The sequence below is a fragment of the Salvelinus alpinus genome, chromosome 5 (assembly GCF_045679555.1).
Source record: "Salvelinus alpinus chromosome 5, SLU_Salpinus.1, whole genome shotgun sequence".
In the NCBI taxonomy this organism is placed as follows: Eukaryota; Metazoa; Chordata; class Actinopteri; order Salmoniformes; family Salmonidae; genus Salvelinus; species Salvelinus alpinus.
Window position 1 is genome coordinate 38,089,591 of NC_092090.1, and position 22,198 is coordinate 38,111,788.

The following is a 22,198-nucleotide window of genomic DNA, read 5'->3' on the forward strand; positions in this document are numbered from 1 at the left end:
GCCATATTTGGCTGATTATCTTCCTGAAAGCATAATGACCGGGAATAACAAAACATAAGCTTATGGCTAACAATGCTAGCATGCTATGGATTACATTAGTAAGGAGCATAATAACACAAGGTGGATTAGCTAGCTAGTAAACAGTATACAGCGCCAGGAACCAACCAATTCCCTAACATGCAAATGAATGACACAGCCTCATTAAGTTTGCATTTATGTAGCCAGCTGAGTATTTACTGAAGCAAATTAGTGATTCATTCAAGGACACAGCAGCTGGGAGGCTAACCTGGGATTACTAGCAGTCTCCATCTCCTCTCCAGTCAGCCATCCATCACCCAGATCAATAAGCTTTACTACCTGACTGCCACCCTGAACATCTGCATGTCATTCAGATGAAATAGAAAAAACATGAAAATGCACTGGGCTCATTGGGCTGGCCACTCCTGATATCTTTAGACCTATGGTATGCTTTGTGCACATCTAGCGATTGGTGACAGGCACAGGGTAGAGATAATTTGCCTATTCAGTAAACCTGCACAATGTTGCTTGTTGAAGTATTTTTAAGTGTCAGAACAGTGTTTTGACCTGCCATGGGATAAAAAGGATACATAAAATCACCTATGTAGGTTTATTTTGTTTACTTTACTCCCGAGATACCGAGCCTTTAAATACAAGCAGGAGTGACCTGTCATTCAGGGCTGTTTTGAGCTCCATCTGTTTTGCTTTTTTGTTGTTGCCTGTTTTGCATGTTATTCTGGCATTAATACGTGTCACATATCAGTTCACAAACAATGAAAAAACTAAAATATAATTGAGTTAATAAACCTGCATACAAAGTTGGTCTCTATTTTGCTTTCTTGAGTAAGGCAGCTCCAAAATGCAGGCGTTTCAGCCTAGCTCAGTGGTTTCTGTGGTGGGGCAGCCAGCGGAAAATACGGAGCGAAGGGGTTGGTAGTGTTCTCGAGTTGCGCCGTGATTGGCTCAGTGTTCTGTCACGCATGGGGAAACTAGATACAAATAATAATAATAATTTAACTAGGCAAGTTAGTTAAGAACAAATTCTTATTCACAATGACAGCCTACATCATCACTGCAAAATCTACGGGTAGAGCATGAAAATTCAAGCCCCTTAGGTGCTGCCATAGAATTACATTAGAAGTGTCCATCCAAGAAGGCTTAAGGTCATTGGCCACAGATAAAATGACTTTAAATCACGTTATAGGTATAGTAGCTTGGATTGGAGTGATCATGTCAACATCTTACTTTCAAAATCTTAGCTAGCAGTCATCATCATGAATCAGTCGACAATCTACTGGCAATTCCTTTTCAAACCCTGTCATATGAAGATAAATAATAAAAATAGAAATTATAAATAAAACGTATCGGTGCTCATCGGCCATTGGACATAAACATTACACAACAAGTTGGAAATCGCAAATTGCCGTGCTCAAAACAGCTGGGAACTCTGAACTGGGAAATCTCAGACTTCAGTGAGTTCAAGACAATTGGGAACTCGGAAGAAAACGAGCTCCGACTGGGAAAATAAGTTTTGAATGGTCATCCAACTCGCAATTGCAAGTTGGGAACTCGGGCCTATTTCTAGAGCTCCGACGTCATCATGATTCGCCCTTGTTAATTTCAGAGTTCCCAGTTGTCTTGAAAGCACCATAAATCCAGAGAATGCCAGACTGATGAGAGTTTGATGCCAAAATTTGCCCACGAAAGACAGCCGCGCCACCTTCTTGTTCAAGTGAGCACAGTACAACAAGGTGAGTCCAAAGATATCTTGTATGCTGCAGCATAAATGTAACATGCCAGGGAGATATGTATCCTGTAGCTAAGAAAGTAATATTAAGAGTATGTTGTGTAGTAAGCTGTTAGTAGCCCACGTGCCTCACCCTAATAAATGTAATCTATTTTCACCTCTTAAATTTTGCCTACTGTTCTGACTTGGTGGTGCCTATAACCTGTTTTAGAGAAATGCAATCATAGAATATTGTAAGAGCTTTCATTGTCTGCCTATATGCCCCTTTATTTATCCTACAGTTCTGACTTGGTGTACAGGGAGAATACCGTAAGAACAGCCCATTTCAAAAGTGCTAAACAAATAGTAATATTGAAAACGTCTGTCCTAACTTGCTCATTAGTGTCTTAATTGAAATAACGCATTACCTCATCCGCACGTCGTCCCCTTACGCCATAGTTTGTACATCTCAATTGTCAGTAGTAAGCACATTTCTTTAAGCAAGTCAGCCATATCAGCTATGTTTTTTTAAAGTCAGTAAATTAGGCTGAATAAACTGTTTTGCTGCCCGACAAGGCTCCGCTGATAGCCAAGTGTAGCAGTGGTAAGGTGTTGGGACAGCTTTATGTACAGTGCATTTGTAAAGTATTCAGACCCCTCAACTTTTCCCACATTTTGTTACGTTAAACTTATTCAAAAAAGTATTTAAAAAAGAATCCTCATCACACAATACCCCATAATAACTAAACAAAAACACTTAAAAAAAAAAAAATCTTGCAAATGTATATAAAAAAATATATCACGTTTACATAAGTATTCAGACCCTTTACTCAGAACTTTGTTGAAGCACCTTTGGCAGCAATTACATCCTTGAGTCTTCTTGGGTATGACGCTACAAGCTTGGCAGACCTGTATTTGGGGAGATTCTTCCATTCTCTGCAGATCCTCTCAAGCTCTATCACATTGGATGGGGAGCGTCGCTGCACAGCTATTTTCAGGCCTCTCCAGAGATGTTCGATCAGGTTCAAGTCCGGGCTCTGGACATTCAGAGACTTGTCCCAAAGCTACTCCTGCATTGTCTTGGCTGTGAGCTTAGGGTTGTTGTCCTGTTGGAAGGTAAACCTTTGCCCCAGTCTGAAGTCCTGAGCACTCTGGAGCAGGTTTCGCCATAGGGATCGTGGCAGGTTTCCTCCAGACATGCTGCTTGGCATTCAGGCCAAAGAGTTCAATATTGGTTTCATCAGACCGGGAATCTTGTTTCTCATAGTCTGAGAGTCCTTTAGGTGCCTTTTGGCAAACTCCAAGTGGGCTGTCATGTGCCTTTTACTGAGGAGTGGCTTCCGTCTGGCCACTCTACCATAAAGGCTTGATTGGTGGAGTGCTCCAGAGACGGTTGTCCTTCTGGAAGGTTCTCCCATCTCCACAGAGGAACTCAGGAGCTCTGTCAAAGTGACCATCAGGTTTTTGGTCACCTCCCCGACCAAGGCCCTCCAATCAATTTAATTTACCACAGGTGGAATCCAATCAAGTTGTAGAAACATCTCAAGGATGATCAATGGAAATAAGATGCACCTGAACTCAATTTTGGCTCTCATAGCAAAGGGTCTGAATACTTATGTAAATAAGGCATCTGTTTTTTAATTTTTAATACATTTGCTAAAAATTCTAAAAAACCTGTTTTCGCTTTGTCATTATGGGGTATTGTGCGTATATATACAAAAAAAAAAAAATGTTGAATAGATTTTAGAATAAGTCTGTAACGTAACATTTGGAAAAAGTAAAAGGGTCTGAATACTTTCCCAAAAGCACTGTAGGCACTAACAGTTTGTGGGCACCGTTTGTCACCGTTATAGTGCAATAAATGTATTGTTTAGTGTTGTGGCATGTACAAAAGTTTTATACAAGATAAACGCTACAGTAACTGAAACTGACCATTTGATTGCTGGAGCAGAATTTCTGCTGGAATTCTGCTAATTTGTCTCACAAGAGACAAGGCATATCACAAACAGAGAGCAATTCATTTGGGTTGACAGAGTGACTTTGCTGGCAGGAGTGAAATTCACAGGCCTTGCTATTTCTGGCAGCAGAGGGTGAGATAATGGAATCAAGCTGGTGTAAATGATTCTCAGTGCTATGCACCAAGACACCTCAATAACAATTAAAGAAAGGAGAGGGGTTCAAGGAGAGAAAGACGAGGGGAGACAACTAGAAAAAACTCAGAGAGGAACACCACTATAACAGCACCGATATACTGTAGCATAGGGCTCTCACACTGGCACTGCTGTAAAATCCCAATGCATGAGATCAACTCTTCTCAGGTCAAGGCAGAGATGATTTCTCTATGTGGAAAGACTACACACTGGGTACCCACTTCACAAAGCCTGCCAAAAGCCCTGGTAACCTGTAACCAGCTGGCATTTATTTCCCATGTTTTAGTAATCATATCGGTTCAGGAGAGCGTGCCGCGAGAAGAAAAGCAAATCCACCTGGATCTAATATCCTGGTTCTCTAGATCAGAGACTGTACCAGAGAGACTGAACCTGCAGTTCCCTGACAGGGGCATCAGAGGTAACTGGACCTGGATCAGAGTGAACTGAGGGTCAGATGAGAATGCCCTGGGGGGAGAGAGGGTCTCTCGTTAGATTGTTGATGGGGAGAGAGCTTGTGTATTACTGTATGGAAGCCTTGCCCTTGAAGAAGACAGCGATAGCAACAGCTGGGAGAGCGGTGGAATGCCAGTGCAATGCTGCAGCCTGCCAGCTTCACGGCCAATCCCAGATGAGCATTATCTCCCCTGCCACAGCGATACCAGCAACTTCTCCATAGGGGCCAAATAGCACTCCAAGAGCCGACACTGCATTTCTGAGGTATCCTGGAAAAACACTACCCCAGCCCAATGTCGCAGTCTCAGTAAATGTTATGACACTTGATGAGAAGCCAGTGCTCAGCGAGCCTCTATTAGACACACCAGAGTTGACTGTGATTATATCGACAGAGCCACGCGGATAAAGTACTGTCAATACTGCAGGGCCAGGCTGTCTCAGGACACAAACGAAGGCCGGTGCCATTTAGATTGCTTTCACAGCTTAAAGATGGGGGGAAATATTGAGGTGGATGTTTTTTCTCCCGAGAGAGAGAATTTCACAGCCAAAGTACTTTACCATGTCACTTCATTCGATTTTCCACTGTGGTTCATTAGCTCTGTACAGCGTTGATCTCCTCAGAGAGGAGACGGGGGAAGGTGCTCACCTGAAGCCATCTCCCACGTTGACTATTTCCACCTCGCTGTCGGTGGAGGTGACGTTGATCTCCTCGCTGGCTGGGACAGGGGGTGCTGGGGTCGCCTCGATCACCACCACGTCTTCATCCAGAGAACCTGGAACACAACAGTCAAATCAAATTGTATTAAATGACTTGCGCCGAATACAACTGGTGTAGACTATATAGTGAAATGCTTGCTTACGAACCTTTCCATTTGATGCAGACTAAAATATATATGTAAATTTTTTAACTAACACAAGAGGAATAAAATAAAATACACAAGAATGGAACTATATACAGGGAGTACCAGTACCAGATCAATGTGCAGGGGTACGAGGTACTTGAGGTAGATACACTACAAATACAGAAGTATGTGGACACCCCTTCAAATTAGTGGATTCAGCTATTTCAGCCACAACTGATGCTGACAGGTGTATAAAATCGAGCACACAACCATGCAATATTTTTATTTATTTATTTAACAAGGCAAGTCAGTAAAGAAGAAATTCTTATTTTACGCCGCTCTATGGGACTTCCAATCACGGCTGGTTGTGATACAGCCTGGAATTGAATCAGGGTCTGTAGTGACGCCTCTAGCATTGAGATGCAGTGCCTTAGACTACTGCGCCACTCGGGAGCCAAAAGCTTAGTGACTTTCAACGTGGCACCATCATAGGATAACACCTTTCCAACAAATCAGTTCGTCAAATTTCTGCCCTGCTAGAGCTGCCCCAGTCAACTGTAAGTGCTGTTATTGTGAAGTGGAAACGTCTATGAGAAACAATGGCTCAACCACTAAGTGGTAGGCCACACAAGCTCACAGAACAGAATAGCAGAGTGCTTGAAGCACGTAAAAATAGTCTGTCCTCGGTTGCAACACTCACTACTGAGTTCCAAACTGCCTCTGGAAGCAACATCCGCACAAGAACTGTTCGTCGAGAGCTTCATGAAATGGGTTTCCATGGTCAAGCAGCCGCACACAAACCTAAGATCACCATGCGCAATGCCAAGCGTCGGCTGGAGTGGTGTACAGCTCGCTGCCATTGAACTTTGGAGCAGTGGAAAGGCGTTCTCTGGAGTAATGAATCACGCTTCACCATCTAGCAGTCCGACAGACGAATCTGGCTACGGCGAATGCCAGGAGTACGCTACCTGCCTGAATGCATAGTGCCAACTGTAAAGTTTGGTGGAGGAGGAATAAAGGTCTGGGGCTGTTTCACGGTGTGGGCTAGGCCCCTTAGTTCCAGTGAAGGGAAATATTAACGCTACAGCATACAATGACATTCTAGACGATTCTGTGCTTCCAACTTTGTGGGAACAGTTTGGGGAAGGCCCTTTCCTGTTTCAGCATGACAATGCCCCCATGCACAATGCGAGGTCCATACAGGAATGGTTTGTCGAGATCGGTGTGGAGGAACTTGACTGGTCTGCACAGAGCTCTGACCTCAACCCCGTCGAACACCTTTGGGATGAATTGGAACGCCGACTGTGAGCCAGGCCTAATCGCCCAACATCAGTGCACGACCTCACAAATGTTGGTGGCTGAATGGAAGCAAGTCCATGCAGCAATGTTCCAACATCTAGTAGAAAGCCTTCCCAGGAGAGTGGAGGCTGTTATTAAGCAGCAAAGGGGGGGACCAACTCCACATTAATGCCCATGATTTTGAAATGAGATGTTCAACGAGCAGGTGTCCACATACTTTTGGTAATGTAGTATATGTACATGAAGGCAGGGTAAAGTGACTAGGCATCCGAATAGATAAGAGTATACTGAGGAGAGAGACATCCAGCAATTTGTAAGTCCTGATGTAAACATTGTTGAACTGATAATGATCATATAAAGTAGCTGGAAAAGTAGCCGGAAATTCACTTTACGTAAATAAAATTGCATCCTTTTTAGTATGCAGTTAATTCCAGAGAGGTTATACTATACATGTATGTTGCTGTATATAGCAGGCTCTGTTGCTAAGATGGCTGGTTGACAACACATCAGCTCATGTGTGTTACGCAACAACATAAACAACCTCCACCAGCATCTTCTGGTGGTTCTTCCTCACCAGGGGAGAAACACACCCAAAGCTAAATAGGAGTATCAGTATCAGTATAAATGAATAGTGATTGTGGTGTGGGTGTGCAGGCTAACAGTCTGTGTACTGGGCCTGTGTGAAATGTAGGTCAGTAAATGCTGCTCTGCTCTCCACTGTCTGCAGGATTTGCAGTGCAATCTCTGCATCTGCACTCTGATTGGTCCCCTGTCTAGTATCTCTCATTCCAGTTCTCATTTCAGCCATGCCTGACCTGGCCTCACTGTCAGGAAGAGTGTGCCCAGGGTGTGTTCAATACACTTAACAACACAACCAGGAAGGCAAGAGGCTTGTTTTTGTCACACCACCCCAAACAGCTAGTTCTAAATGTGGTCCTTATACTCACTGTCTGTTTGATCTACAGACATATTTTAACAGATTTAAAATTACAGATCAAAAACGAAATTCATTCTAGTCCACTGTGTATTATTACTATACTGAAATGATTGTAACATTAGGTTCAACTGTGCCATGTGTTGTTTGTGTGCGTCTGTGCAGTGAGCAGTGGCTTGTTGCTCTAGTGAACATCAGCACTCCCCTGAGTGAGTTCTATTGCAGTGGTCCACTGGGTGCTGCTGCTTAGCACCCTCTCCTAGCCTAGCTACCTCTCTCCCTCATGAAACATGCTGCTCTACACAAACACTTCCTGGTTCAGGGAATGTAAATAAGAAGACTATATGCCCTCACATCTAACAATGGCCGATGTGACTATTGACATTGACAAATAAGAGAAATGTCCTGGCAGCTAGCTTTGAATAGATATTTATTTCAGTGTGTAGTGTCTGCATTCTCCATTTTGCAGTTGAGAAAAGGCAGATTGTGACCTCAGGGTTGTTTGCAGCTTGGCATAACACACAGTATGGACAGTTGCAGATAGAAATGTAATGTATAGAACTGTTATGATTTTCGTACCCTACTGCAGGGCATATGTCTATATTGTGACATGAATACAGGAATTACAGTACTAAAACACTCCTGTCATGTCCATGTATTTAAAGTCTGACGAATGGCCTCTGGCCAATAGAGATCTATCTCTACTGACTGCCTCCTCTCCTCTCCTCTCCTCTCCTCTCCTCTCCTCTCCTCTCCTCTCCTCTCCTCTCCTCTCCTCTCCTCTCAACAATGGCATAGTTTCTCCTCTGAGAGCCCTTGTTGTTAGCAAGCTACAGTGGGGCTTAGTGCTTGAGTCAGTCCTCTCCACCCACCTACTTCCCATAGCAAAGACAGAGAGGCAGCCTCGCCCCATGGCCCCCTCGATCCTTCCCCAGGGCCACTGAGTGGAAACACTATTACAGCTTAGCTACATGAAGACATTCAACTGAGAGAGGTGAAAGAGGGTAGGGCAGGAACGGAAAATTAAGAGTTCCTTGAAAAATGGCGTTCTTTGGCGAGTGTTGTAGCGGTGCAGCTTGGGAAACAGCAGGTGGTTGTCAGAGGCGTGCTGTGCTGCTCTACCCTGCTGTACTGTGGTGTGTTGTGGGAGGAGAAGCTGGGTGCATAAACCCAGACACCTGCAGCTCAGACAGAGGAAGAGGCCTGGTTTCTGGGCTGCCAGGTTTGGAGCTCCGGGTAGCGGTGCGAGGTCAGTTAGCCCCCATCAGCAGTACCTACCCACCTTGCGTGCAAAGTCTATTTTCCACTGGTATTCACAGGTCAGGGTGACTCAGCGGTGTGATAGAGAGGAGCCAGTGAGTGACCTCGGTAGAACAAAGAGAATGTGCTACATAATAATGACCGTGTGCAAGACTGAGATATGTGGGAGGGAAGCTCCTATTGCTACTCAACAGGAAATTCAAAATGTGCATATATAGTCTGAAACTTGAAATGTGTGTGTGCCGGGCCATTCTATAGCACCTTTTATAGACAGCGATGCACGCCCTCATTTGGATGTCTCAAAGTGAAACACATACATTAGAGCTCCATCAAAGCATGTATATTCATGGTAACTGGCCTCAGAGGTTCCTAAAGAGGCATATGAATATGAGAGGAAAAACCTGAAATGTCTCTTGAACATAGTCCTCTTTGATTCAGGCAATGTAAATTCATAAACATCCTAACAGGCTTGGCCATGGCCCAGGGGTCATATTCCAGCAAACCCTTGGGCTTAACTTCTATGTGTGTATTCCACTGCACAAGAGCTATGTTCAAAAGAATGGAAAATGCTGGACTTTTCACCGCCTCTACCCGTGGCACCTACGAAGCTGCACAGAGCTCAAACACTGTGGACAGAATAAAAAAAGTGTAAAAACTGATTCTTCAATACCCACAGATACACCCACAGAGATGGTCGCCTCGCTTCGAGTCCTTAGGAAACTATGTAGTATTTTCTTTTTAAATGACTATCGCCACCCATAGCACTCACTTCTGTCATCATGACGTGCTTTGAGAGACTAGTCAAGGATCATGTCACCTCCACCTTACCTGCCCCCCTAGACCAACTTCAGTTTGCATACCGCCCCAATAGGTCCACAGACGATGCAATCGCCATCACACTGCCCTATCCCAACTGGACAAGAGGAATACCTATGTAAGAATGCTGTTCATTGACTACAGCACAGCATTCAACACCATAGTACCCTCCAAGCTCATCATTAAACTTGAGGCCCTGGGTCTCAACCCCACACTGTGCAATTGGGTCCTGGACTTTGATGGGCCACCCCCAGGTGGTGAAGGTAGAAAACAACATCTCCACTTCGCTGATCCTCAACACTGGAGCCCCACAAGGGTGCGTTCTCAGCACCCTCCTGTACTCCCTGTTCACCCAGGACTGCGCGGCCAAGCACGCCGCCAACTCAATCATCGAGTTTGCAGACGACACAACAGTAGTGGGCTTGATTACCAACAACGGTGAGACAGCCTACAGGGAGGTGGTGAGGGAACTCGTTAGTGTGGCGTCAGGAAAATCAACCTCTCACTCAACGTCAACAAAACAAAGGATATGATCGTGGACGTCAGGAAACAGCAGAGGGAGCACCTCACTATCCACATCGACGGGACAGTAGTGGAGAAGGTGGAAAGTTTGAAGTTCCTTGGCGTACAGATCACGGACAAACTGAAATGGTCCACCCACACAAACAGCGTGGTGAAGGCGGCACAACAGCGCCTCTTCAACCTCAGGAGGCTGAAGAAATTTGGCTTGTCACCAAAAACACTCAAACTTTTACAGATGCACAATTGAGAGCATCCTGTCGGGCTGTATAATCGCCTGGTATGGCAAGCGCACCGCCCTCAACCGCAAGGCTCTCCGGAGGGTGGTGCGGTCTGCACAACGCATCACCGGGGGCAAACTACCTGCCCTCCAGGACACCTTCAGCACCCGATGTCACAAGAAGGCCAAAAAGATAATCAAGAACAACAACCACCCGAGCCACTATCTGTTCACACCGCTATCATCCAGAAGGCGAGGTCAGTACAGGTGCATCAAAGCTGGGACCGAGAGACTGAAAAATAAATAACATCTCAAGGCCATCAGATTGTTAAACAGCCATCACTAACACAGAGAGGCTGCTTCCTACAAACAGACTCAAATCAGTAGCCACTTTAATAAATGGATCACTAGTCACTTTAAAAAAATTACACTTTAATAATGTTTACATATCTTACATTACTCACCTCATATGTATATACTGTATTTTATACCATCTATTGCATCTTGCCTACGCCGCCTGGCCATCGCTCATCCATATATCTATGTATATATTCTTATTCCATCCCTTTACATTTGTGTGTATTAGGTAGTTGTGAAATTGTTAGATTACTTGTTAGATATTACTGAACTGTCTGAACTATAAGCACAAGCATTTCACTACACTCGCATTAACATCTGCTAACCATGTGTATGTGACCAATAAAATTTGATACACCCACAGATACACCCACACCCATCCTAGTCATGTGATATTGTGCTTTGTTCATAAAATAGCCTAGCTTTGACTGAGCTAATTCATCAATCAATATTTAGGCAGCTTTTCTCATTGCTGTTGAGCACACAGAGCGGGGAAGGTCAGGCACAAACCAAACTAGGCTCAGGGATTAAAATGGTCTCTTCCACGATCAGAGGAGGAATGTATCTTTTACTAGAGCTTCATTTTGATAATTTTCTCTGAGTAAAGTAACATTTTACTGGAGTCATGTGTTTGAGAGTGTAACGAGCATTCGGTTGATGTTCACTTCCAAATCAAGTGTCTTTCCAAATAATGGGGGAGAGGGAGACCGTAAACAACACACAGTTCTGGCTAGAGTGAAAGTGCTGCCGGCCTGGTGAAAGAAATCCAAATTCTGAGTGTCTTCAAATAGCCCTGGTAGGACATCTTTCAGCAAGAAGGAACAAAAACAGTGTAATGGTTGCTTGGCCCCCAGGCTACACATCTCATTTCCAGAGAACAACACCACAGAGGCCAAATATATTCCCCCCAAAACAGTTACAGTGAGACTGAATAAAACTGTAGGAATAGGCTGTGTACACACTAAATGTATATTCTGAAGGCCATTCATGCATTCCTTTGCTCAGTCTTTTCTCTGAGGCAAAACATATGGAATTGATCTCAGTTCTGAGCAAAGCGGATTCACCGAAATTAGCTTGCATTAGACATGAATGAATTTGACAACACATTTCTGGGGTGTGATGCAACAGACTTGGACTAATGTGGACAAAAGTACGAGATGTTTGGCTCTGCAACATCAGGAAGTCCATGACCTCCCCACCCCACCCCCACTCCATACTAACAAGGCCTGCAAAGCAGACAGCTGGGAAACAGAGCAGTTGGACAGGAGTGAACGGTGCTACGGGTGGAGTCTATCTGTGATTCAACTCTGGCTGGCTGGCTAACAGTGAGCGACTCCTTTGCCTGTGATCTGTTTTGTGGGGTGACAGGTAGACTAGTGGTTAAGAGCATTGGGCCAGTAACCGAAAGATCGCTGGTTCGAATCCCCGAGCCTAAGTGAAAAATCTGTCAGTGCCCTTGAGCAAGGCACTTAACCCTAATTGCGCCTGTAAGTCGCTCTGAATACGAGCATCTGCTAAATCACTAAAATGTAAAAATGTAATGATCAGTACAATTTACCCTGGTCAGAGCGGCTTCATGTCATACGTCATTGCAAGCTCAGTGTCAAAGGAGTGAGGAAGATTTTTCTCTCTATGGGGATTGTGTGTGTGTTTTTTTCTCACAAAATGCCAGCTATTGTTGCTGTGGGGGCGGGGGTGCTCATTCTGGAAGTGGGTTACTCTTTTGAATCGTAGATGGAGCAGACCTTTACTGACAAGTTGCTGAAATACCAGCCCCTTGTGTCACGTCTGAACAGCCTTGGCTATCATTGCAAACGTTGTATGTACTCTCTGCTATGTACATAGGCTGACAGTATGTGGGCTTCAGATTGCAGACCTGCGTAGGACAAAGGCAAAGCAGCTAGCGAGGTACTGCTCTGTGTCAGCTGTCATGGGCAGCGGGGCTGTATGGAGAAGAATGTGCTTCTGTATCCATAAATGTCCATATATACATGACATATTAAATGTTTGAATCCTTCGACTATAATGTGTAATTCAAATAATATTATTTAAAATATATGTGTGTGTTTGCGCAAGAGAAAAGGTCCGAAGCACACACCAGAGTGCATAAGGAGGGTGAGTTTACCTGTGGCCACAGCTGCGCTGCTTGGCTGGCTGCTGCTGCTGCCATCTACATACAGCTCGTCCTCTGCCTCTGTGGACGAGGGTGAGGATGACTCGCTGGTCAGCTCCTCACTGGAGCTGCTGGTGCTGTGGAGCAGCGCGTACTTCCTGCGAGCGATTACCTCCCGCTTCTTCCTCTGGAGAAGAAGGCGCTCTTTCTGCTTCTGAGTCCGCTGGATGCCGCCGGGCCCAGGCTTCACAAACCGCTTCCTATGCAGTGACCGCCGCCCGCTCAGACACGGCCGCTTCAGCAGCACCGGCTCCACCTCCGACCGTGCCCACTTATGAGAGCGGCTTCCCCGAGTCCGACCCAGAATGGTGCGCAGACCCACCCCTGTCCCGCCCCCTGTGGTGGAGACCGGCGCCTGCTGTGGGGGCTGCGGTCCCCCTGCTGCTCCTGTCCCTCCAGCCTCAACCTCTTCCTCTGAGCTCAGAGTGTCTGAATCCCCGAAGCGCAGGCTGGAGGAGGGAGAGGAGGCACAGTCACTGAATGAGGACTCTGGGTTGCGTTCGTCCTCGCTGCGGCGCTCCAAGAGATCTGGCTGGTGGCGCTGAAGGGGAAGAGAGCCCTCACTGACACGACCCTCCTTCAGGGAGCAGTCCGAAGGCCCTGGCTGTTGGCTCTTGCGCTTTTTGCGTCCGGGCAGGCCCCTGTCTGGGTCTCTGCGGGCCCCTATGTCCCTCAGGGGCCGGTGCCTGGTCTCAGCACACAGTGGTGCAAACTCGCTGCCTGCCTTGCCGATCACCTCCATGTTGGCAGGGAAGCTCTTGGCTGTCTCCATGGGCTCTGGGTTGGCCAGCGGACCCTTCAGGTGCTCCTGTCTGCCCTGGGCCTCAGAGGGCACCTCGCTCTTCATGCTGCCTGGTCCACGCAGACGCAATGCCAACTAAACTTCCACTAGCTCCTATAGGTCCATTGGCGGGCCCGCAACTAACCTAGTTCTGTGAAACAAGAGAAGATAAACGTTAGACACGCTGAAAAATAATGATTGCACTTTGTTAATGGAGGCAATTTATAAAACAGAAAGATGGGCTAAATGTATTATGATAATAATTACATGCTGTGGTAATATAGCGAGCGCCTCTATCTCGTCGTGTACGAGGAGAAAAGCAAAAACAGTGCACCATGGTTTGTTTGTGAGAGCAAATTAATTGAGGCCTTGGGCTGAGTCAGTTGTGTAGCATTTGTTGTATTATCCACTCTTGGCAGTGCATGACTCAGACTGGGTGGTAATCTGGGACTAATCTCAGTATGTTCGCTAGGCTTGATGCTGTAATGAAGGAAACTGATAAGCAAAGTAAGGTCATGCAGCCTGGCAATATGGAAAAGGTGGAAACAAACACTGGAGCATATCTTTTACCAGCTCAATTCTATATTGTAGAGTGATAAAACCATGGAAAGGCTGCGTGGGGAGATTAGGAGACATTTTCATAATGGCATTACCGGAACAGAATTGACTAGAGAACTCGCTTATCTATAGCTTCAGAAGGTACCAGGCTACAAGCAACCAATGCTAAGCATGCATCCCTTTGATATAGATCTTGTAAATAAAAACAAGCATGCTGGCATCAAAACACTAGCCTAACGCAAACTCTTACCAAGATGGAAGATTCTAGGCCTTCATATAGGCCTAATCGCACCGCTTTCCTCCTATCCATCCACCCTCACCATTTATCATGCTTTCCCTCTCCATCCCTCACCGTTTATCTCACATCCTCCTTTCCTAAAATTGTCTAATCTAATCACACCGTTTCTACTTCAAAATAAGCCTTTCAGCAAGGGTAGGACAGAGTAAAATGTATTCTGCTTCAATGCAGTCACCTCAAGTCCTTTGAATTATGAAAGCAGCCATCTGTTTAAAAAGGCACGTTGGCTCAGTTCATTAGCCTACTTCTTAGTGTGGTATAACGTGCACACACAGCTGGCAGTGTGGTGTTGTTCTATACTTGATCCACCAGTAAACACCTCAAAACTGAGATTCAGAATAAAATCCTACTTTATGAGATGTGTTTTATTTATAAGACACAAGTGAGCTGAATTGGACATTGTTAGCTATTCTTTAGAAGCCTTATAATGGTTGGCCTAATGAAGCCGTACTGATTAAACAGTAATGTGTGAAGACATACTAATTGCCATTCTCCAGCCTGCAATATCCTGTGTATTGACACAAGGCTCAGTATGAAAACAATGAACTCTATGGTATAAAGCCTTGTTCACACTACAGGCCTTAATGCTCAAATCTGTTTTGTTTTTCAAAACCGCTTTGGAATACTGACTGTCCAAACAGCAAGTTACAAGTAATCAAATTGGATGTGTGGGAGTTTAGTCAAAATTATTTAGCTGACATGGCTACGCTAGTTGTCATTGTAACGACAGGTGTGGGCGCAGTAGTGTAGGCTGATAGAAAGCAGGAGCACCACCAACCACCACCTTCTTGCACATGATCATCTGATGATTTATCACTCCAGTGTTAATCTGCTAAATTGTAATTATTCGATTTATTGCCTACCTCATGCCTTTTGCACACATTGTATATAGATTCTCTTTTTTTTTTCTACCATGTTATTGACTTGTTTATTGTTTACTCCATGTGTAACTCTGTGTTGTCTGTTCACACTGCTATGCTTTATCTTGGCCAGGTCGCAGTTGCAAATGAGAACTTGTTATCAACTAGCCTACCTGGTTAAATAAAGGTGAAATAAAAATAAATAAAAAAATCACTCAGAAGTTATGAAGCAAGCTAAGGTGACAACAATGGCTGTCATGGACGTTTCCCAGTCACTAAAAAATGTATAAATGCATCATGTAATAAGACATTAAGCCTCGAGGATAAGATGAGCCAACTTTCAAAACGAGTCCTTTTTGGCTAGCCACAGCAGTCAACTAGCTAGCCGTTTAGCTTTCTAGCACATTCACTAGTTTGTGTGTGGGGTAGGGGAATTTATTTATAATAATGACAATTACAACAATACTGAATGAACAACGAACACTTTTAATTTAACTTAATATATATTACATAAAAATCTATTTAGTCTCCAAAAAATTATGAAACGTGTTCAATTTGGTTTAAATACTGCAAAAACACAGTGTTGGAGAAGAAAGTAAAAGTGCAATATGTGCCATTTAAAAAAGCTAACGTTTTAGTTCCTTACTCAGAACATACAGTTGAAGTCGGAAGTTTACATACACCTTAGCCAAATACATTAAAACTCAGTTCTTCACAATTCCTGACATTTAATCCTAGTAAAAATTACCTGTCTTAGGTCAGTTAGGATCACCATTTTATTTTAAGAATGTGAAATGTCAGAATTAGAGTAGAGAAAATTATTTCAGCTTTTATTTCTTTCATCACATTCCCAGTGGGTCAGAAGTTTACATACACTCAATTAGTATTTGGTAGCATTGCCTTTACATTGTTTAACTTGGGTCAAACGTTTCGGGTAGAGCTTCCCACAATAAGTTGGGTGAATTTTGGCCCACTCCTCCTGACAGAGCTGGTGTAACTGAGTCAGGTTGTAGACCTCCTTGCTCACACACGCTTTTTCAGTTCTGCCCACAAATGTTCTATAGGATTGAGGTCAGGGCTTTGTGATGGTTACTCCAATACCTAGACTTTGTTGTCCTTAAGCCATTTTTTATTGTCATTGTCCATTTGGAAGACCCATTTGCGACAAAGCTTCAACTTCCTGAATGATGTCTTGAGATGTTGCTTCAATATATCCAGATAATTTTCCTCCCTCATGATGCCATCTATTTTGTGAAGTGCACCAGTCCCTCCTGCAGCAAAGCACCCCCACAACATGATGCTGCCACTCCCGTGCTTCACGGTTTGGATGGTGTTCTTCGGCTTGAAAACATCCCCCGTTTTCCTCCAAACATAACAATGGTCATTATGGCCAAACAGTTCTATTTGTTTCATCAGACCAGAGGACATTTCTCCAAAAAGAACAATCTTTGTCCCCATGTGCAGTTGCAAACCGTAGTCTGGCTTTTTTTAAATGGCATTTTGGAGCAGTGGCTTCTTCCTTGATGAGCGGCCTTTCAGGTTATGTCGATATAGAATTTGTTTTACTGTGGATATAGATACTTTGTACCTGTTTCCTCCAGCATCTTCACATGGTCCTTTGCTGTTGTTCTGGGATTGACTTGCACTTTTCGCACCAAAGTCCGTTCATCTCTAGGAGACAGAACGTGTCGCCTTCCTGAGCGGTATGACGGCTGCATGGTCCCATGGTGTTTATACTTGCATACTATTGTTTGTACAAATGAATGTGGTACCTTCAGGTGTTTGGAAATTGCTCCCAAGGATGAACCAGACTTGAGATCTACAAAAAAAAATCTGAGGTCTTGGCTGATTTCTTTTGATTTTCCCATGATGTTAAGCAAAGAGGCACTAAGTTTGAAGGCAGGCCTTGAAATACATCCACAGTTACACCTCCAATAGATTCAAATGATGTCAATTAGCCTATCAGAAGCTTCTAAAGCCATGACATAATTTTCTGGAATTTTCCAAGCTGTTTAAAGGCAGTCAACTTAGTGTATGTAAACTTCTGACCCACTGGAATTGTGATGCAATGAATTATAAGTGAAATAATCTGTCTGTAAACAATTCTTGGGAAAATGACTTGTGTCATGCACAAAGTAGATGTCCTAACCGACTTGCCAAAACTATAGTTTGTTAACAAGAAATTGTGGAGAGGATGAAAAACGAGTTTTAATGACTCCAACCTAAGTGTATGTAAACGTCTGACTTCAACTGTATGAAAGCTGGTGGTTCTTTTTAACATGAGTCTTCAATATTCCCAGTTAAGAAGTTTTAGGTTGTAGTTATTATTTGGACTACTTCTCTCTATATCATTTGTATTTCATAGACCTTTGACTATTGGATGTTCTTGTAGGCACTTAAGTATTGCCAGCCTAATCTCGGGAGTTGATAGGCTTGAAGTCATAAACAGCGCTGTGCTTCAAGCATTGCGAAGTGCTGCTGGCAAACGGAGGAAAGTGCGGTTTGAATGAATGCTTACGAGCCTGCTGCTGCCTACCACCGCTCAGACAGACTGCTCTATCAAATCATAGACTTAATTATAATAAACACACAGAAATACGAGCCTTTGGTCATTAATATGGTCAAATCCGGAAACTATCATTTCGAAAACAAAACGTTTATTCTTTCAGTGAAATACGGAACCGTTACGTATTTTATCGAACGGGTGGCAACCCTCAGTCTAAATATTGCTGTTACATTGCACAACCAATGTTATGTCATAATTATGTAAAATTCTGGTAAATTAATTACGGTCTTTGTTAGGAAGAAATGGTCTTCACACAGTTCGCAACGAGCCAGGCGACCCAAACTGCTGCATATACCCTGACTCTGCTTACAATGAATGCAAGAGAAGTGACACAATTTCAGGCACCGCATTGATGCAACGCAGGACAAGCTAGTTAACCTAGTAATATCATCAACCATGTGTAGTTAACTAGTGATTATGTTAACATTGTTTTTTTATAAGATAAGTTTAATGCTAGCTAGCAACTTACCATGACTCCTTGCTGCCTGCACTTGCATAACAGGTGTTCAGCCTGCCACGCAGTCTCCTCGTGGATTGCAATATAATCGGCATCCAAAAATGCAGATTACCGATTGTTATGAAAACTTTAAAATCGGCCCTAATTAAATTGGCCAGTCCGATTAAACCGGTCGACCTCTAGTGTGTGGTTGTCAATCTAACATGTTCTATCTAATCTAACTGTCAGAGTAGCTAGCAAGCAACAAGATATGCCAAATAGCAGTCTAAAAACCTGTTGAGGGCAAATAAATCAGATTTGACCCTTCAGACAAGTCGCAAGGCCAGGAATCAGATTTGTATCTGCTTTCAAACCATGTAGGGTGGTTTCAAATGTGGCTTGTAATATCAGATTCCATGTCCTTTTTGGCTGTTCAGACTGCAGGAAAAGGACATTTGCATCAGATATGCAAAAAAAAAAAGAAGGGATTTGAGTCACTTCAAACTGCCAATGTGAACACGGCTTTAGTGGCATAGGCTCTAAGAATGCACACATTATTGTAAGTGAAGGTTCTGTTCTGTCTAATCATCAAACACATGAATTTACTGTTAGTCGGGCCCCATAAAATCCGTGATGCGGAGAATGATGGCGGAATCACCGAATCCAGACATTAAAACGGAATTCAACAATATTCAAAAACATATTGAACTTCGTAGGGAATCAAGTAAATGTACTGAAAAGTAATACATTTGCCTAAGTTTATCATAAGACACGAACAGAATGCATCAGTGATTTGTATTTCCTGCAACTTTCTGAAGAGGCAATGAGAATGCCCGTCTGTGTGAGGTGCGAGAGTCTGCCAGTTTGTGTAGCCGTTAGCGATGATGCTAATTCAAACCTGTCTTCTGATGGAAAAGCTCTCCCAAACTTTCTCAATTAATGTTAACTACAAAGTAGCCTATGCTTACCTGCCAGAATGATATCGTGAGTATTTGTTTAGCAAACTCTACCATCATGTCTGCTATAATAACAGCATTCTCTTGCTTGCTGCTCACTTGAATTAAAGTGTAACTACACTCCAAAATATAAATATCTCAGATTCTTCCCAGACCTAAAGAATTGTCTTCTGGTGTGGTTTAAGCATTTTTGTGGACTTAGAAAAACAACAAAATTGGATGTTCTATTAAAACGTGTTGTTTTGAGAGCGAAAACCAAACAAAAACAGGAACATTTCAGAAACCTGGGAAAATTAAAGAGAAAACAATGAGAGAGAAACAAATTGGGCAAAAATGTAAACAGATTTTATAGGGCTCTACGGTAGCACATCTCAGGCAAAGAGAAATTAAAGCACCCAGCAACAGTGGTCAGTTGAATTCCATTCGTTGACCCTGAGATCTTGATGTTACACAACACCACACGACGTGAGCATGCAGCACTATTAGCTTATTTAGTGATCATAAAGTGTGTTAAAATCTGCACCAGGAAAGTAGTGCAGAGTGTAATTTGGTGTGTGAGCATACACTAGAATGCAAACCGACTGGGTGCCTGGGGTGGAAGCCACTTCCCCCACCCATTGTTTGGACAAGAGTGATTCTAGAGTTATGGATGTTACATTTTCATGGAAAACCACAAATTTAAAATGTCTCACAGAATGGACAAAATATAAATTAAAAGTTTGATGTGTTTGTCTATAGTACCCTTTCGGGGGAGTGTATACAATATTGGCATGTTGGTTTCACTTTAAAAGGACAACATGACTTTCTCAGGTTGACATGCCACTGGAATTCTCCATATGCATATTAAACCCCATTGACCCATGAGTAGGTAGAAGCCTGCAGGAAACATAAGGATTGTGTGGGTGCTTGTCTTCAAACAGCAGCTGAACCCTGAGCGGGTCAATCACTAGGGATCATCACAGTAGGTAGGTAAGCATTCAAATCCTGCATTTACCAAATATAAACTGAGCAGACCTTCCAGCCAAGGAAAGCACAGGTTAGTGTAGAAACCCTGCCATGTAGGCTGGCTGAGGACTGAAGTCAGATTTAATGCCGGTAGGGCTGGAATCCAAACTGACAAGTTTCCTCACGAATCCTCCACAGCTCGAGGATTCGTGTAGCCCTGAGTTGACTACCATTAAAACACGATATCCACCTCACAAACTAGACAACAGGAGAAGGTATCTGGCCAGGAGCCCTCAATGTGTAGCCTAGCAAACTAACATTGACAGTAGCACTGAACAAATACCTGATACAGTATTCATGAAAACACTCATGTATCATGTCTGTGTTTCCATCTCATGAGCAAAGAGAAAATAGAAGATGCCGCAGGTGGAGACTTCTGGGAACTGGGGCGTTCTGAGATGCCCCCTCCCTGGGTTCCGATGTATAACTGCTGCCAGGGAACCAAAGCCCCAAACCACGATCCTCTGGGGCTCCCCCTGTGAGCCACTGATGAGCTCCTGTGCAACACAGCGAGCAGTGCATGACACTCAGCAACACAGCAGCCTCAGTGGACAGCCACCTTGGCAATCAATCCCCCCTGGCACCAAGGTGGAGACATTTCAGAGGAGAGGGCGTTTATGGGTAACTGCTTTAATTCATTCCTTGAGGAGCACAATGCAGACCTATCTTGAGCTTCACAGTACACAGTTCCAGCAATGGCTGCAGAAAAACCAAATCTACCACCTACGCAAGGACACACATAAATTATTAACCTATCCCAAACCTTTACCTAATTTAGCTTTTACTATTTTTAGTGCAGGTTTGTCAATGTGTTCTGTGCAAGGTGTGACTCAAATTGTGAGGTGTATCAGAACTCATTATGCAGTAACTCTACCAGTCAATAATTGTAGAAAACGCCACAGCAGTGCAATGAACTGCAGAACAGGAAGTTACACATTCTTGTCTCTACAAAAGGTAGCCAACATGTTAGCCAAGAAACAAAAAGCGCACAGCTTTGATTAAGCAGGCACAGTACTTCATACATTGCCGCTATGACATGCCCTTCTGAGAAGCTAATATGTCATCCTCATCACAATCACAGGGATTCTTCTATCTAATGTCGTATGACGCAACCAGCACTGCTAACATTGACAGCATTACATACTGCAAAGGTGACGGAAATCCCCTAATGCACTGACAAGAACGGCCATTTGTATAAACACATTTTTGCATTCAAAGAAGGAACACCTAGACAACCTTTGAGTGATTAAGCATCGGTTTCCTATTAGCGTATGGTACTATAGGACTAGATCCTTGATAATTGTAGGACATGGCAGAACACCGTTAGAATTATATGAGCTAGAAATAAACTTAATTGTAGCTACACACATTCCCTTGTAACTATGGCAGCTTCTAAAACCCACTGGATGCCTTATTGCAGAGCAGTGGCACAGTTATAGAATGATAATAGTGTGGCCCATTTCAGCATTCCCCCTCAGCATGTTTTTTTTTGTTGTTGTCCGTTTTCGTTTGACTTGATAAAAACAGTGATATGACTGTTCATCAGAAGTAATCACGTCTGTTCTGCCCACAGAATTGTAGTAGTATTGAAATAGGCCTACATCATGGCACTATTATCTCAAGCCTGTATTTGAGATGTCCAAGCTTTTTCTTATAATAGCTCGCCTAATTTCAGTTTGTGACAAAATAAGCAAGTATAGTGTAGAGAATCATTGTACCATCTAAACCGGTGAAATATATGTTCCATAACCAAACATCTCGTATTTTCAGCTCCTTGAAGCTGGTGTACAAAACCGAAAGTAAAAGACGCAAAAGCTAACTTTAATAACGTAAGCATAGAAATAGAACATAGAACAGAGCTACCGCTTCCAATGCCCCGTTTCCACTGGCACTTGAAATTTGGTTCAGATTCGACCTGGGTCGAGGGAAACCCGGGCCAGCGCAGCCTAATTTCACAACTGGCGCCAGCTC

At 43.7% G+C, this 22,198-nt stretch overlaps 1 protein-coding gene across 4 annotated transcripts in view; it reads right to left on the reverse strand.

Moving 5' to 3' along the window:
- The window catches only part of LOC139576061 (E3 ubiquitin-protein ligase Arkadia-like), a 40,707-nt gene that overhangs the window by 16,196 nt on the left and 2,313 nt on the right, over positions 1-22,198 (reverse strand). For all 4 annotated transcript variants that reach the window (XM_071401708.1, XM_071401707.1, XM_071401704.1 and 1 more), the window contains exons 2-3: positions 12,720-13,699; positions 4,994-5,120 (exon numbers count right to left, since the gene is read on the reverse strand). In XM_071401708.1, the coding sequence (XP_071257809.1) occupies positions 4,994-5,120; positions 12,720-13,614 (1,022 nt within the window). In that variant the 5' untranslated portion in view covers positions 13,615-13,699. The remainder of the gene's footprint in view (positions 1-4,993; positions 5,121-12,719; positions 13,700-22,198) is intronic.